Below are 13,080 nucleotides of genomic sequence, written 5' to 3' on the forward strand. Positions count from 1 at the left end.
TCAGCAACTCAGGGCCAGTGATGTCAGATTTGCTCATGGTTTCATGTCGATATGTGAACCTCACGTACCTTCTTAGCCTCTCTGCCTTTCTGTGTGGGTGAATGATTGGGTGGTTGTTTTGACTCATGAACTTTTGAGCAACAAGCTCTCAGGATGTCATTATTCCCTGAGAACATCCAATCAGAATGTTTTAGGTGTTGCCCAATCAGAATGGGCGCTGGTAAATATCTTGAAGCAGTATGTGGCAGAACACACTGCTTGTCTATCCAATATCCATTTTTCTGTATTTTTTATTGGCATTGTGGCCAAAAACAAAAACAAACAAAAAACACCATTTCTCAGACTGTTCTAGCAAAAGCTGATCCTTTGACATGGTTTGGCTAACGAGCTCAGCTGAAACCTACCAGGAATTCCTGGGCAGTTTTCCTCTCCTGACACGGGGGCCGGCCCCTCCTTACTTGTAGTTGTCTTATTCTTCCTGCCTGGAGCACAGAAGGGAGGCCAGAGGTGTAGGGAACATGATCTTAGGACCGTGAAGTAACCACGACGATGGGGGAACAAAAAGACAGTGTAAGTCCAGGATGCTGACGATACCACGATGCCATGACGCCACCCTCACCTCCCTATGTCCAGACTTCATATATGAGAAGAAGAGACCCTATTTGGTCAATCCACCATGACTGCGTTTCTGTTGCTACAGCCGAATGTAATCCCTAACACCAGAAGAGAAAGTCTTAAGGAATTCATGACCCTGTCAGAAGGCAGATCAAAACGTCTGCCTGAGAGTTATACTTTTGCATTTTCTCCTCTTCTATAAGAGTTTCTATAAAGAGTAAACATTAAAACTTTCTATGTTATCATGCAAGGAACTCAGAGCAGACTTTCCCCCCCTGTGCATCATTTTGGACATCAGGGCTTCTCCGAGCAGTACTTTTCTCTCTGAAATATCACTACTGTTTCTAAAATGAAACATCAAGCCCAGGCTGTCCTAAGGAACACTGTTAGCTGCTCTCCTGTAAAACAATTCAACTTCCTACACAGTTTGAAGACATTACAAGGTGAAATTTGTACAAAATGATTTTCATATCTGAAATCTCTGCTAATGTGTTTCTGTAACTTCCTTGGCCTTTTCTGAGTCAATGTTATGCTTAACACTTTTCTCTGGGGGAGTTCTGAGTTCCCAGTGTGCGGTGCTAATCCCTTTTGCATCGGCACTCAACCTCAGGAGCAAGTTCTGACATGCATGTGCTGGGGATTGATCACAACCATTTACAATCAAGCTGTCTCATAAATGTCCACTGAACCAAACTGCCACATCTGAAATAGACAGTAGTTCCAGTCAGCATTCAGGCTATGGCTCTAGATGCCCTAATTAGTACATGAATAGGATGCAGTGTTTCTCAGGGTTTGCTCATCTAAATAAGAATATTTTGTAAAGGTGAGTGGTTATCGCTGAAAGAACAAAAAACATGTATGTGTGCATGCATGTGTGAGTGTAATCGCACACAGGCCATATACACACACACACACAACCATTAGCATTTTCAAGTTTCACAAATGAACTTGTGAATGTGGAATAGGAAAGAACAAAACGGGTCAGTATTTAGCAAGTAAGCAAAAAGTCCAAGAGTTTAAATGTCTAATAGCTTTGGTTCTGATAAACCTTTGAAGCCCAAGAGATTAATAATGGAATATACAGCCTATTGTGGCTTACCCACTAGTCCAGATTGGGTCCAAGCCAACTATAATTAGATCAGAAATACCAAAGAGTCCTTGATTCAGCTAAACCCTGAACCCTGTGTGCATGAAACAAACAGTATCAAAGTATTCTTCTTTTTAAAAAAGTGGATTTCAAGAAATCTGCAAATTACAGAAGGCTGATCTTTTCTGTTGACGTTCGTAGCTGATTACAATTATATGCTCAAAGTTTGGGTAAGAAGTCATCTTGTCTTTGGCTGCCGAAACAGACCCTTCTGTTCCGTTAGGGCTATGAATGCATGTCAGCATATTGTAACCGTTTTGTGTTCTTATTAAGACATCAAATGCATCACGTTGGACTCAGTCACCTCTACTTGTTCTACTGCATAGGTAGAGATTGATACCCATGCAGCTGACAGGTTACCTTCCAGGTGCATAAATGTGATGGAGAAGGTTAGAGCACGCCCAACTGTCTTCAACTAGCTTATTATATTTATATCTGACCTTTAGTTAATGATATAACCTGCCTCTATATGGTCTGTCAAGCTCAGGATTGAGTATTTTTTACTTAAACTTTGCACACCTTTGATGGCTTCACGTCAGCAAGGTCCATCTGTTGCTGTCATTTCACAGCTATCAGTGTCAGTGTCACCTTACTTCGAATCACTCCTCACCATCCAGCCGAGCTTGGAGTGTCCACAAAGTAGGCAGCATGGAGTAATGACATAATTCAAGCATTTCTGTTTTAAACTCCAGGTCCTTTCTCAGGCTCAGGCCTGTCCTGTGAGAGGCTTTCCTTCCTTGCAGCGGCCAGAAGAACTTAGCTTAGTTTCTGCTCTTCTTGTCAGCCGCCGCCTCCCACTGTGCCCTTTGCTTCCACTTCCCCAAATGCCTTGCTTTCCCTGCAAACAAGAACACACGTTGTTAATGTCTTAAGAGTTTTCCAGTTACTCATTCATTATGTGAAACCTGCAATCATTAAAAATAACAAGAATCTTCAAGTGAAAAGACTGCAAACCTTTTATCGTCTTGGTCCTTGGTCTAAAATGACTCAGTCCCTGCCCGAGATGCTAGTTAAAGCTCGTAAGGATTCTCTTCTCAGCTTTTATTTCTTATAGGGGGCTCCTCACTAAACGCTCCCCCCACATCCCGACCTAAATCAAGGCAGACAACAGTTGCCCCTTTGCCCCAAGTGAGAACGCCGTGTGTCTGAAGAATGATTGCCTGAATGTATCTTGTCTTTGGAACAAATGTGGCCCCACCAGAAATTGTTTATATTAATTGCCTTCTGGGACCTGATTCCTTTTGTCTTTCAGTTTGCCCAATAACACATAGTTCATGTTGATGTAGTTATTTTAATTCTTTGCATTAATAGCCTGACAGAAATTGTGAGGAAATTGTCTTCAAAAATGGTTGGCGACCAAATGACCGCACCCTGTGAAACTAATACAAAAGTGCTAATGTTCTTAATCTTTTCCAAAATTGTCAAAGGCTACAGATTTCAAAATTCTTCTGTGACGCTTTTAAGCTTATGATGGATTGCAAAAAATATTTAACTGACTAAATCAGCCTGCTTTAAAAAATACCCTTTAGCTTTGGTACCCCTCCTTTTCTTCCCTGCTAACTAAAAAACCTTAGTGTTAGTTGAAATAGAGTCCTTTAAAAGTAGATAAGGACCATATAAAAGAAAAAGGAAAAACTAGTCCTAGTGCACTTGAGTGAGAAAATACTAAGTAAGATATTAGCCAAATAAACTCATAATCTACTAGGAATAATACAGTGTGAATTGGTAGGAATTATCTCAGAATGCTGCAATGGCTAACTGATCAAAACTCTATCAGTGTAATTTGTTATAATAGTGTGCTAAAAAAGAAAAATAAATTATTATTGAGATATAGAAAAGGCATTAATAAATTTTACACTTATTTAATTATAGCACAAAAGAAACATTAAGAAAACTGGAAGCAAATCTGATGTCTAACTTGATAAAAGGTTCAGCTAGATAGTGCTTAGTGAAGAAATTTTGAGCTCAAGAAGGCAAGAATATCTTATGTAAGCACTACTATTCAATGTAGTACTGAAGGCTCTAGCCATCACAGTAAGACAAGGAAAATAATTAACAGTGATAAGAATTGGAAGAAATAAAACTGTCATTATTTGTAAATGAAAGATTATCTACCTAGAAAACCAAAGAGAATGAAGACATTAGTGTATCTAATAAAGAAGTTAAGTGAAATTGCCAAATACAAGATAAACTTTAAAGATTATTAGTATTTTTCTATACCACTACTCTCAAAATGTTGGTCATTTAAAAACTGACTAAATATTTTAAATATGTATAATCCTTATCTTTAAAAAGCAAGCCAACTCATCTTATGAGTCTCATTTTATGACCCCACTATTTATTTATAAACTGCAATTATGTACTTTACATACAACATAGCATAGAGACTAAGAGCAAGATTGCCTTGGGTTCAAATCTTGGCTCCGTCACTTTCTGTGTGAATTTAGGCAAGTTACATAACCACCCTCTGCCATGTTTTTCTTGTCTGTAAAATGAGAATACTACGACTACGACTACGACTTATACCACTCAGGGTATTGTGAGGAGTAAGTGAATTCGTACTTGGAAAGCATTTGAATAGTCCCTAGCACAAAGCTCGTGCCTCATAAAAATTTGTTACTCTTATTAAAATGGAACTAATGTGTTAATACATTAGATATTATATGCCTAAAAATAAAAATGTGAAAATAAAAAACAAGCATATACAGAAGTGCTGGTATTTTCTTCTCTTCCCCAGTTGGGTGCACACATTTCGCATTGGAGTCCAGCACCTTTGACAGTAAAAACCAACTAAAACTGTAATGGAAAATAATATGCCACTCAAAATGATTAGCCAGGACTATGAAATAACTAGGAATTAAGCCAATGAAGAAAACACAGTATCTTCACAGAGAAACTTATGCAATTTCTAAAGTTAATGAAATAACACCTTAATAAAAGAAGACATGTTAACATTGTAAAACTATTAATGGGTTTTCCAAGTTCATCTCTAAATTCAATGTGTTTATAATCAGTATTTCATTAGAACTTAAGAGAACATCAAACATTGATTCTAAGTATGATTTGAAAGCTTAAACATTCATTCGAAGCTAATATAATTATGAGATGGAAGACTAAAGTGAGAACTCACAAGATGTTCAGACCCATTACAATATCACAGTAATAAAAATATGTAATGGGTACAGGGACATAGATCAATGAAACAAGAGTAGAGAGATTTATATATACATAGGATAACTTTGCATATAACATTGATGGCTTCATAGATAAAAGGCCTAAATGTAAACATAAATGTTTTAGTCAAATTTCCCTAGGCTATGCTACATAAAAACCACCCCAAATCTCAGTGGCTTCCAACAATAAATATTTCATTTCTCACTCCCAGGTTTATAATGAGATAGGCGAACTTGCATTCAACTGACTAAAGGTAGCCAGTCCTGACATTGGGATGCTGAAGTCTGTGCCTCTGTAGGAACATTGCTGAGAAGCGAGTGGATAACTGAAACAATAATCAATCATTGTAAAAAGCTTTATTTAGTTAATAGGAAAAAATGTAAGGAGATATTTTTATGACTTTGAGATGACCTTGGATTTGGGAAGGAAAGTACAAATTATAATGTAAAATACTGGTAAATCTGAATAAATCAGAAGTAAAACTTTCCAGATAGAAAGGTTAGCCAATGTACGATGGATCGGGAAAGAAATTAGCATTGGCCAAGGGATTATTTTCTATAATGTAACAATGACTCATACAAATCACTAGATTTGTAAACTTCAAGAAATAATTGTGTTTTCCTTATCACTGTTGTATTGTCCATGCTCAGTAAGTGCCTGACACTATTGACATCTCCTTACTGTTTATTCAACCCCAAGATTTGCTTCCCATCTATCCCATTCTCTAAAACAGATGTATTAATTTCCTATTGTGGATGTAACAAATTACCACACATTTAGTGGCTGAAACAACAGTTTTATTCTTTAACTGTTCTGGAGGTTGGAAGTCCAAAATCAGTCCTGAATTCAAGGTGTCGGCAGGGCTGGCCGCCCCTGGAGGCCCTGCTTCTCACCCCTTCTGGCTCCTGGAGGCGCCTGCGTCCCTGGCTTATGTTCCTCCCTTCATCTTTGGTGGTTGGCATCGCCCCGTCACATCTCTTCATTGACTGCACTCTGTCCTCACATTACCTTTTCCGTCTCGGACCCTCTTGCTGGTGGTGACATTGCTCCCACTCAGAAAATCTGGGATAATCTTCTCATCTCACAATCCTTAATGTAATCACACCTGAAAAAGTCCCCTTTGCCATGTAAGGAAACATACTGACAAATTCCAGGGATTAGAGGGTGGGGTGGATTTTCAGCCTACCACACCAGCGTTTCTCAGTGTTGGGCTATTGATGCTATTGGCTGGGTACCTCTCTGTTTGCTGGCTTGTCCTATGCGTTGTAAGATACTTAGTGGCTTCTCTGTCCTCTGCCCATTAGGTGCCAGAAGCACCCCTTCCCTCAGTTGTGACCAAATGTCATCCAAAGGGCAAAATCACCCTGGTTGAGAATGATTGCTTCACACTGTTCTGGTGATCACTCAATAAAGCAAATCTAGTCATGTCTCCTGCACAGAATTCTTGATTTGTTCCCACATTACTTTCTAAACAATATCCATACTTCTGGCAGATCATCTTCATTCGTCATAATCTTGGTTTGCTGACTTCTCTGCTCTCATTTCCTATCCTCTGATCCTTCATGTATCCTTGTAGCTCTAGAATATGAATATTTCCCACATCTCCTGGCTTTGTAACTATTTTTCTCCTATCTGCTGGAAATCTCCTCCTCCAATTCTTCATCTGGTGGATCTACTACTTATTCCTACTGAAAATTGAACTAAGCTCTCTAGAAATCCAGGTGTCCTTCCTGGTGGCGTGCAGCACCAAGTCATCTCTGATTGAGAGCTGCTGTTTCCTTCCCCTCTTCCCCACACTAGTGTGTGAGCTGCTGAGATGTCTGACTTTTAGCCATGGAACTAGCTCTCTTCCTGCAACATACTAGTTGCCCAAAAATTGTTTTTTGAATCAATGAGTAAATGGTGAATTCCAGGCCTCAACTTGAATGCACTCTCCGGGGGCTGAGACGCATGAATGTTGCCCCAAGATACTATATTGAAAAGAAGATAATTTTCCCTTCCTCTTTCATGGAGAGAACCCCTCACAAAGATATTATTTTGGCTCATTTGTGAATGTTTAATACTTATTTAGTTACTGTTCTCCCCCCAAATTAAGTTCATCCTCTGAAAATACCTTTACCTGCTTAATATGCTTCAACTTTAAAATAACGTAGAAAAGTCCCTTCCACAGAGAATTTGGCAAAATGAAGCTAGAATGAAAGCACCATAACCTTTGATTTCACAGCCTCTGCAAGGCTAGTTGCACGAGAGGCTTTGGGGGGTCACCTCGGAGGCTGCAGCACATCTGCAGTTTAGACGGTGACTTTGCAGACAAGACTCGCCTGGCACTTCAGCCTCCACAGTGGAACAAAAGTCACTGCTTTGCAAAGTCTCAACATTAGGTGTATGCTTCAAACCATGGAAGTGTCAACATGGGTTCTGCTGCTGTGAATTTTATTCTTCTTCTGTTGGTCTCACATTAAAAGTTCCTCCTGATGGGTAGAGACTGGAGACTCTTTAGTAAATACCACTGAAAACACCTGCACATAATGTTCACTAATGATTGCTTCCTCTATGCAGAGCGCAAATTAAGAGAACGTTGAGAGAGGATGGATGCTCTCTCTCTACTTGTGAAATATGTTCAGGTAATCTTTGTAAAACACAGAAATTAAAGAAATGTCTGCATGCTACATTTTTTATCATTCTACCTAAAATCTGCCCATAGACTTTATAAGGAGAAGGGTAAAAACAAAGTTTCATTATCCAAAATACATCAAAACAATATGCTAAAAGAAGGTTTTTAGATTGCCTTTAATTCCCACATAAGGCTGACTAAAAAGGTTGTTTTTCCTCTAAGCTAGCATTTCTTAAATTTGTGCTAAAAATATTCTGGCTGAAGGCCAGTGTAATATAAATATAAATGATGTTGCTGAAAATATTTGTCTAAGACGGTGGCTTGCCTAGTTGAATCCCAGCTCTGCAATCTTGAGCAAGTCACCTAACCCTCTCCGTGCTCTAGTTCCTCCATTTGTGAAATGAAGGTAAGAATAGTACTAACCTCAGAGGATTATTGTGAGGATTTACATAGTCTGTATTTGCCAAACATTTTCAACACTGCCCAGCACACAGTAGCCCTGTAAGTATCTGGGATTATTTTTAGCAAAAACAGAGAACTTTTGGAGTAAGGATTTTTCAAAGTGTTATGAACTTAGCACTGTGTGAGAAACTCTACCCACCTACCTTTAGCAACTGTTGTGATCTGTATAGTTCTGAATGAAGACTAAGCACTTAAAGGATTCACATCGCAGAGTGGGTTCCTCTCCGTAGTCGGGGTGGGGTGCTGGGCTGCCGTTTCAGTGAATGAGTGCTGGGAGTGCGAGGGCCTGGGTCCCGACCGCCGGCCCAGCAGTTTCGCTGGCCGCCTGGTACCCTTGTCTTGGGTTCTTCCTCCGCAGTATGCTCCCTAGGAATCTCTCCAGTGTCGTCTTCCACTCTACGCCTGCTGTGTCTCAAACCAGCACGTATTTGCCCATATTCCTCTTGCTTAGAATTCCTTCTTTGACCTTCCTACTTGCCCAGGGCCCCCCTAAAGGATCAGCTCAGTTTCCGTCTCTCCTCTGGGCATGTGCCGGAGTATATTGTTTCTGAGTGATGTGTGTTCCTTCAATGAATCCCCATAGTATCTATATCCTTTTTTGTACAGAGCATTCCATCTCTTTTCTTTTAATTACATTTTTTTTCATGCCAGTATTTCTGAACTACACTTTTTCTTTCTTTCTGTAGAAAGCCTCCTCTATGCCACTTTGTATCCAGAGCCTGGCTCTGTGCCTCCCACATAGCATTAAGTATGTTTTTAGTAATGAAAATCTTTGGAAGTAAAGTTCTTGTTTATTTTTAGTTCCCATGCATCTCATTTTGGCAATTTCTTACCCGTTTTAACTACTTTTTCCACTAGTGCTATGTACCTATGTGCCATATATTGGCTACTTGAAGTCCTGAAGGAGCTATCTTCTCCAATGTTTTAGACATTTTATTTCATCTACATTTACCTGTGTTGTTAGTGAAAAGAATACTGACTTAGGAGTCTGAAGATTTGGGTTCCATTTCTGTATATTACAGGTAATCATGTAAAATAACAACTGGTCAGAAACTCCATTTCTTCATCAATAACTATCTATCCTATCAATAATTATCTATCCTATCATACAGGGTTATTGTGAAAATAAATACACATAAGTTAATGTACACAAATGTCTGCACATATGGTTGGTTTGCTTTTCTCAATAATGCATCAAGGTTAGTGGCTTGTGGATCTAATGAAAAAGGTATGCCATATGGTAACTTAACCTATTACCTATTTTTGCTAGCACTAATTTTAGAAAGGACTTCTGAAAATATAACATCTCAATTCATAAGAATGACACTGAAAATAAAGGATATTGGCAACAGAAAGGTCCAATATTTTCAATCATAAGTTAATAATAATTCAATTCCACAAATATTTGTTGACTATGTGCAAAATAGCATCTTGCGCACTATGGGAAGTATAAAGTTAGACAGGTCACTCATTCTTTTGTCTTCAAAGAATGAGAATCTAGTCTAGTAGAAAACCAGTATGTACCAATTAACTCTAACATCAGGTAGGTGTGGTAAATGCTATGGAAAAACCAACTTAAGAAGACAAGAGATTAATTCAGACTATATCTGGAAGGCTTCTTAGAGGATATGAATTCAATTAGGATTTAAAAGTTGGGAGAATTTTAATAAACTGGGATGAAGAGGAGCTAAAAAAAAAGTGAAAATAACAGCATGAACCAGGAAACAAAAAGTACAGAGAATAATCTGTGAATAGCAAATGCAAATTATCTTAATTCCTTGAATTTGTAGAGCATTTCATAGTTTTCAGAATGCTTTCACATATATTATTTGACAATTATAGCAGTCATGTGGAGGTTTAAAGGAAAAGTTTATTTTACAGAGGAAGAAAGTTAATTTTTATGAAATTATCAATAAATAATGCTTAAGTAGAAAGCATGCTTAAGCGGATTATTCTGGTAACCTGTGAAAGGTTAAGTGCAAGGAAGATGACAGTTAGGCAGTTACTGACAAAATTTAAGTGAAAAGTACCAAGAGTATGCACCAGAGAAGGTTTGCTTGCAATGGTGACTACAGACACTGCAGGTGCACAATGCATGTGATTTTGCTCTGAAAATTAAGGGAAAGTTCACTGACATTGTGTTGGGAGGCCAGCAGGGGGAGCTCTGGTGCCCACCACTCCTCGCAGTTGTAGACCGCACTGGAAGAAGAGACTGAAGGAGTCAAGACACCTTGCAAGTCAACTGTTGCACTGCCCAGCAGGAGGAAGGAAGGTTTCTGCCTCTCCCAGCAACAGCTTGGCCAATAAGAGACTGTCACAACCAGCCAATGAGAAGCTACTAGGCATGGAACTCCCAGTTTCCTCCAATGGACTTTTTGCTTAGAACAGCTCTCCCCATTGGGCCCTTTCATCTATAAAAGAACATTCCTCTCCTTTGTTCCCTGGACTTGGGTAAGGTTTTGTTGGAGCATGCATATCCTGAATTGCATTTCTCTGCTATTCCCGAAAAAAACCCATCTTTGCTGGTAAAATAACTGGCAATAACTTTATTTTAAGGTTAACTGCTCTTTATTAGAAGTAAGGATTACAGAAATATCAGAAGACTCACAGGCTAGTCACATAGAAACAAAACCTAGCCTGGCCTTTCAGGCACCACAATGAAGTCTCTTACTGTGTTCGGTGTGACTTCCTATCTCTCAGCTCTCTGGGGAATGGCAAACCTACTTATAACTTAAGATTGTATTTGGTCCAAATGTGCAGCAATACACAGTGCAACCTGAAAAGAAATGAGAAGTCTATGATGGATCAGATTAATGAAGAATGTGATGATTTAAAATATGTTCACAAATTATTTGATACTCCTCCCTTCAAGAGATAGAGCTTAATCCCCTCACTTCTGTAGTAAATGGGCTGTACTGAATGGCTGGATTCTAATGCATGAAAGTAGTTAAGGGGTGGCTGTGCCATTTCAGATTCTCGGTAATAAAGGGCAGTCACTTGCACTCTCTCTTGGATCACACACTCTGGGGGAAGTCAGTTGCCATATCAGGAGAACAGACAAGTCACCCTATGGAGAGACCCATAAGATGAGAGACCAAGGCCTCCTGCCAACATCTGTGCAAGCGAGCCATATCAGAAGTGGATTTTGTAGCTACAATCAAGCCTTCAGAGGAAAGCAGCCAGCATCTTGGCAGCAATTGCTTGGGAAACGCTGAGCCAGAACAACCCAGCCAAGCCACGGCCAAATTCCTGACCTACAGAGATTTTGAAATACCAAATGGGATAATTCTTTAGGTAGCAATAAATAATTAATAAATAGGTAGATGTGAATAAGGTGTATAGGACTTTCTTCCATCAAAGGGCAGAGATTATGACTGAATTGGGTTGGAACAGAGATCTTTCTTGATTGTGTAGTCATTTGACCTAGAAGAGTAAACCGCATTTGAACAAGGGAGTAAAGTACAAAAAATCCTGAGCCTGAACCAGTTAACTTTTGACTACTAATCTCTCCCCGCAAAGAAGAAGATTTAATACTTTTCAAATTCTTGAATTCAAATTTTCAGTATATTCTAATTCAAGTCTTTAGTATACATATATTATACTGGTTTAACTACAGTGCAGTTATTAAATCTCTTACAAACTGACATTCTATTTTAATGTGCTGTATTTTAATTTTCAAAGAAAAGAATAGGTTTTTCATTATTTACGAAATTGTGTGGAGTCATGCCTTCACATTTATCTCTGTGTAAATTTGAAAAGCTATGCATTGCCCTCAAATTTATATAGAGCCCTGCCTTTCATAAAGCAATTTCAAATAGCATTCGTCTCAAGCATCCAGATACAGAATGGTCGGGTGAATTTGGGTAGGGCTCACTTAGCTCAGCTCTCTAAAAATGAAGGGTTTTTAAAAATATAGATACTAAAATATATGTGGCATATACAGCCACATTTTCTAAAACACACTAAAATCTATAACAGAAAAAATAAAAGCTTCTTGTTCTAAAAAACCCTTTTCTGAGTCCCTCTATTTTTACCCATGTCCAAATAGGGCAGACAAAAACCAGAGGCCTGCCAGACTGTCTGCAACAACCTTGCATTTTAGGGCAGAATAAAGGACCAAGGTCACAAAATGCGCTTGTACTGAATAACTCAAGGATAAGGGCAGGCAACGAAAATGAAGTTAGAGTTTCTGAGGTCCCAATTGCCTCTACTATTAAAAATTTAGCCCCATTGTGTGGGCTACACTAACCCTGGGCTGGAGTTTTGTCATTTTGCAATCCTGCCCCTGAGCCCTGAGGCGTGGTCCATTGCGTTTGCTCTGCAGGGTTCCGGCAAGGGCAAGGGGTCTGCCTGGGCGGGGCCTGGGCGGGGCCGGGCGACCGGCACGCGGTCCTGGGCGGGGCCTGGGCGGACTGCACGGGCCTGGGCGGGGCTTGACCGGGGCTGCACGGGCCTGGGTGGGCTGGGCCGCGGGGAGGGCGGGACGCGCGGAGATTTGAACTTCCTCTGCGCGGAGGTGGGCCGCCGAGCGGAGCGGGAGTTGGATTGCGCCGCAGTGTCCTCGCCGGGGCGGGCAACTCGTGGGCCACACGGGTCCCGGGAGATGGTGGAAGGACCAGGTTGCGCTGTAAATGGGGAGAGAATACGCGCTCGGGTGCTCCCGGGCCAGGCGGTGGCGGACGTGCGGGGAAGCGCCCTGCAGAGCCTGGGAGGCCACGGGCTCCCTCACGCGGCCCCCGCTGCCCTCGTCTCTCCGCAGGTGAGCACGTCTAATACTTGCCGTGGGGCCGTAAAGACCCCACCCAGTTTCCAGGGTCCAAAGGATTTCTTTACTGTGGCCCTGGCTCCCTGGGGTCCAGGTTTCCCTAAGTTTGTCTTTACTTTATAGGAGGGAGAAGCCCTTCCGGGGCGCCTCCCGGAGAGCTGCCAGACCTCCGGACTGAGGCGGTCAGGGAGAGATGCCCAGGGGGCTGTTGCTCGGAAGTGTTTTATATCGCGTTACCTTGCTTCTTTATAATCCAAAAAAAGGTGGCTTCCGTATGTCTATAGGTGCATTTTCTGCTGTGTT

General features: G+C 40.6%; 1 protein-coding gene across 6 annotated transcripts in view; it reads left to right on the plus strand.

The window, feature by feature from the left end:
• NEIL3 (nei like DNA glycosylase 3) overlaps window positions 1–13,080 on the plus strand; it is a 585,035-nt gene that overhangs the window by 28,123 nt on the left and 543,832 nt on the right. Inside the window, exon 1 of one of the 6 annotated variants that reach the window (XR_008998666.1) lies at window positions 12,525–12,771. The exons of 3 other annotated variants lie outside the window; for them this stretch is intronic. Coding sequence is in view for 2 of the 3 variants with exons in the window: in XM_036894186.2 (XP_036750081.2) it covers window positions 12,616–12,771 (156 nt within the window). In the remaining variant the exon portion in view is untranslated. Of the gene's footprint in view, window positions 1–12,524; window positions 12,772–13,080 lie in introns of those variants that run through there. 2 more of the 6 variants (XM_036894186.2, XM_036894185.2) reach the window with 2 other exon arrangements.

The sequence above is a fragment of the Manis pentadactyla genome, chromosome 7 (genome assembly GCF_030020395.1).
Source record: "Manis pentadactyla isolate mManPen7 chromosome 7, mManPen7.hap1, whole genome shotgun sequence".
Taxonomy (NCBI): domain Eukaryota; kingdom Metazoa; phylum Chordata; class Mammalia; order Pholidota; family Manidae; genus Manis; species Manis pentadactyla.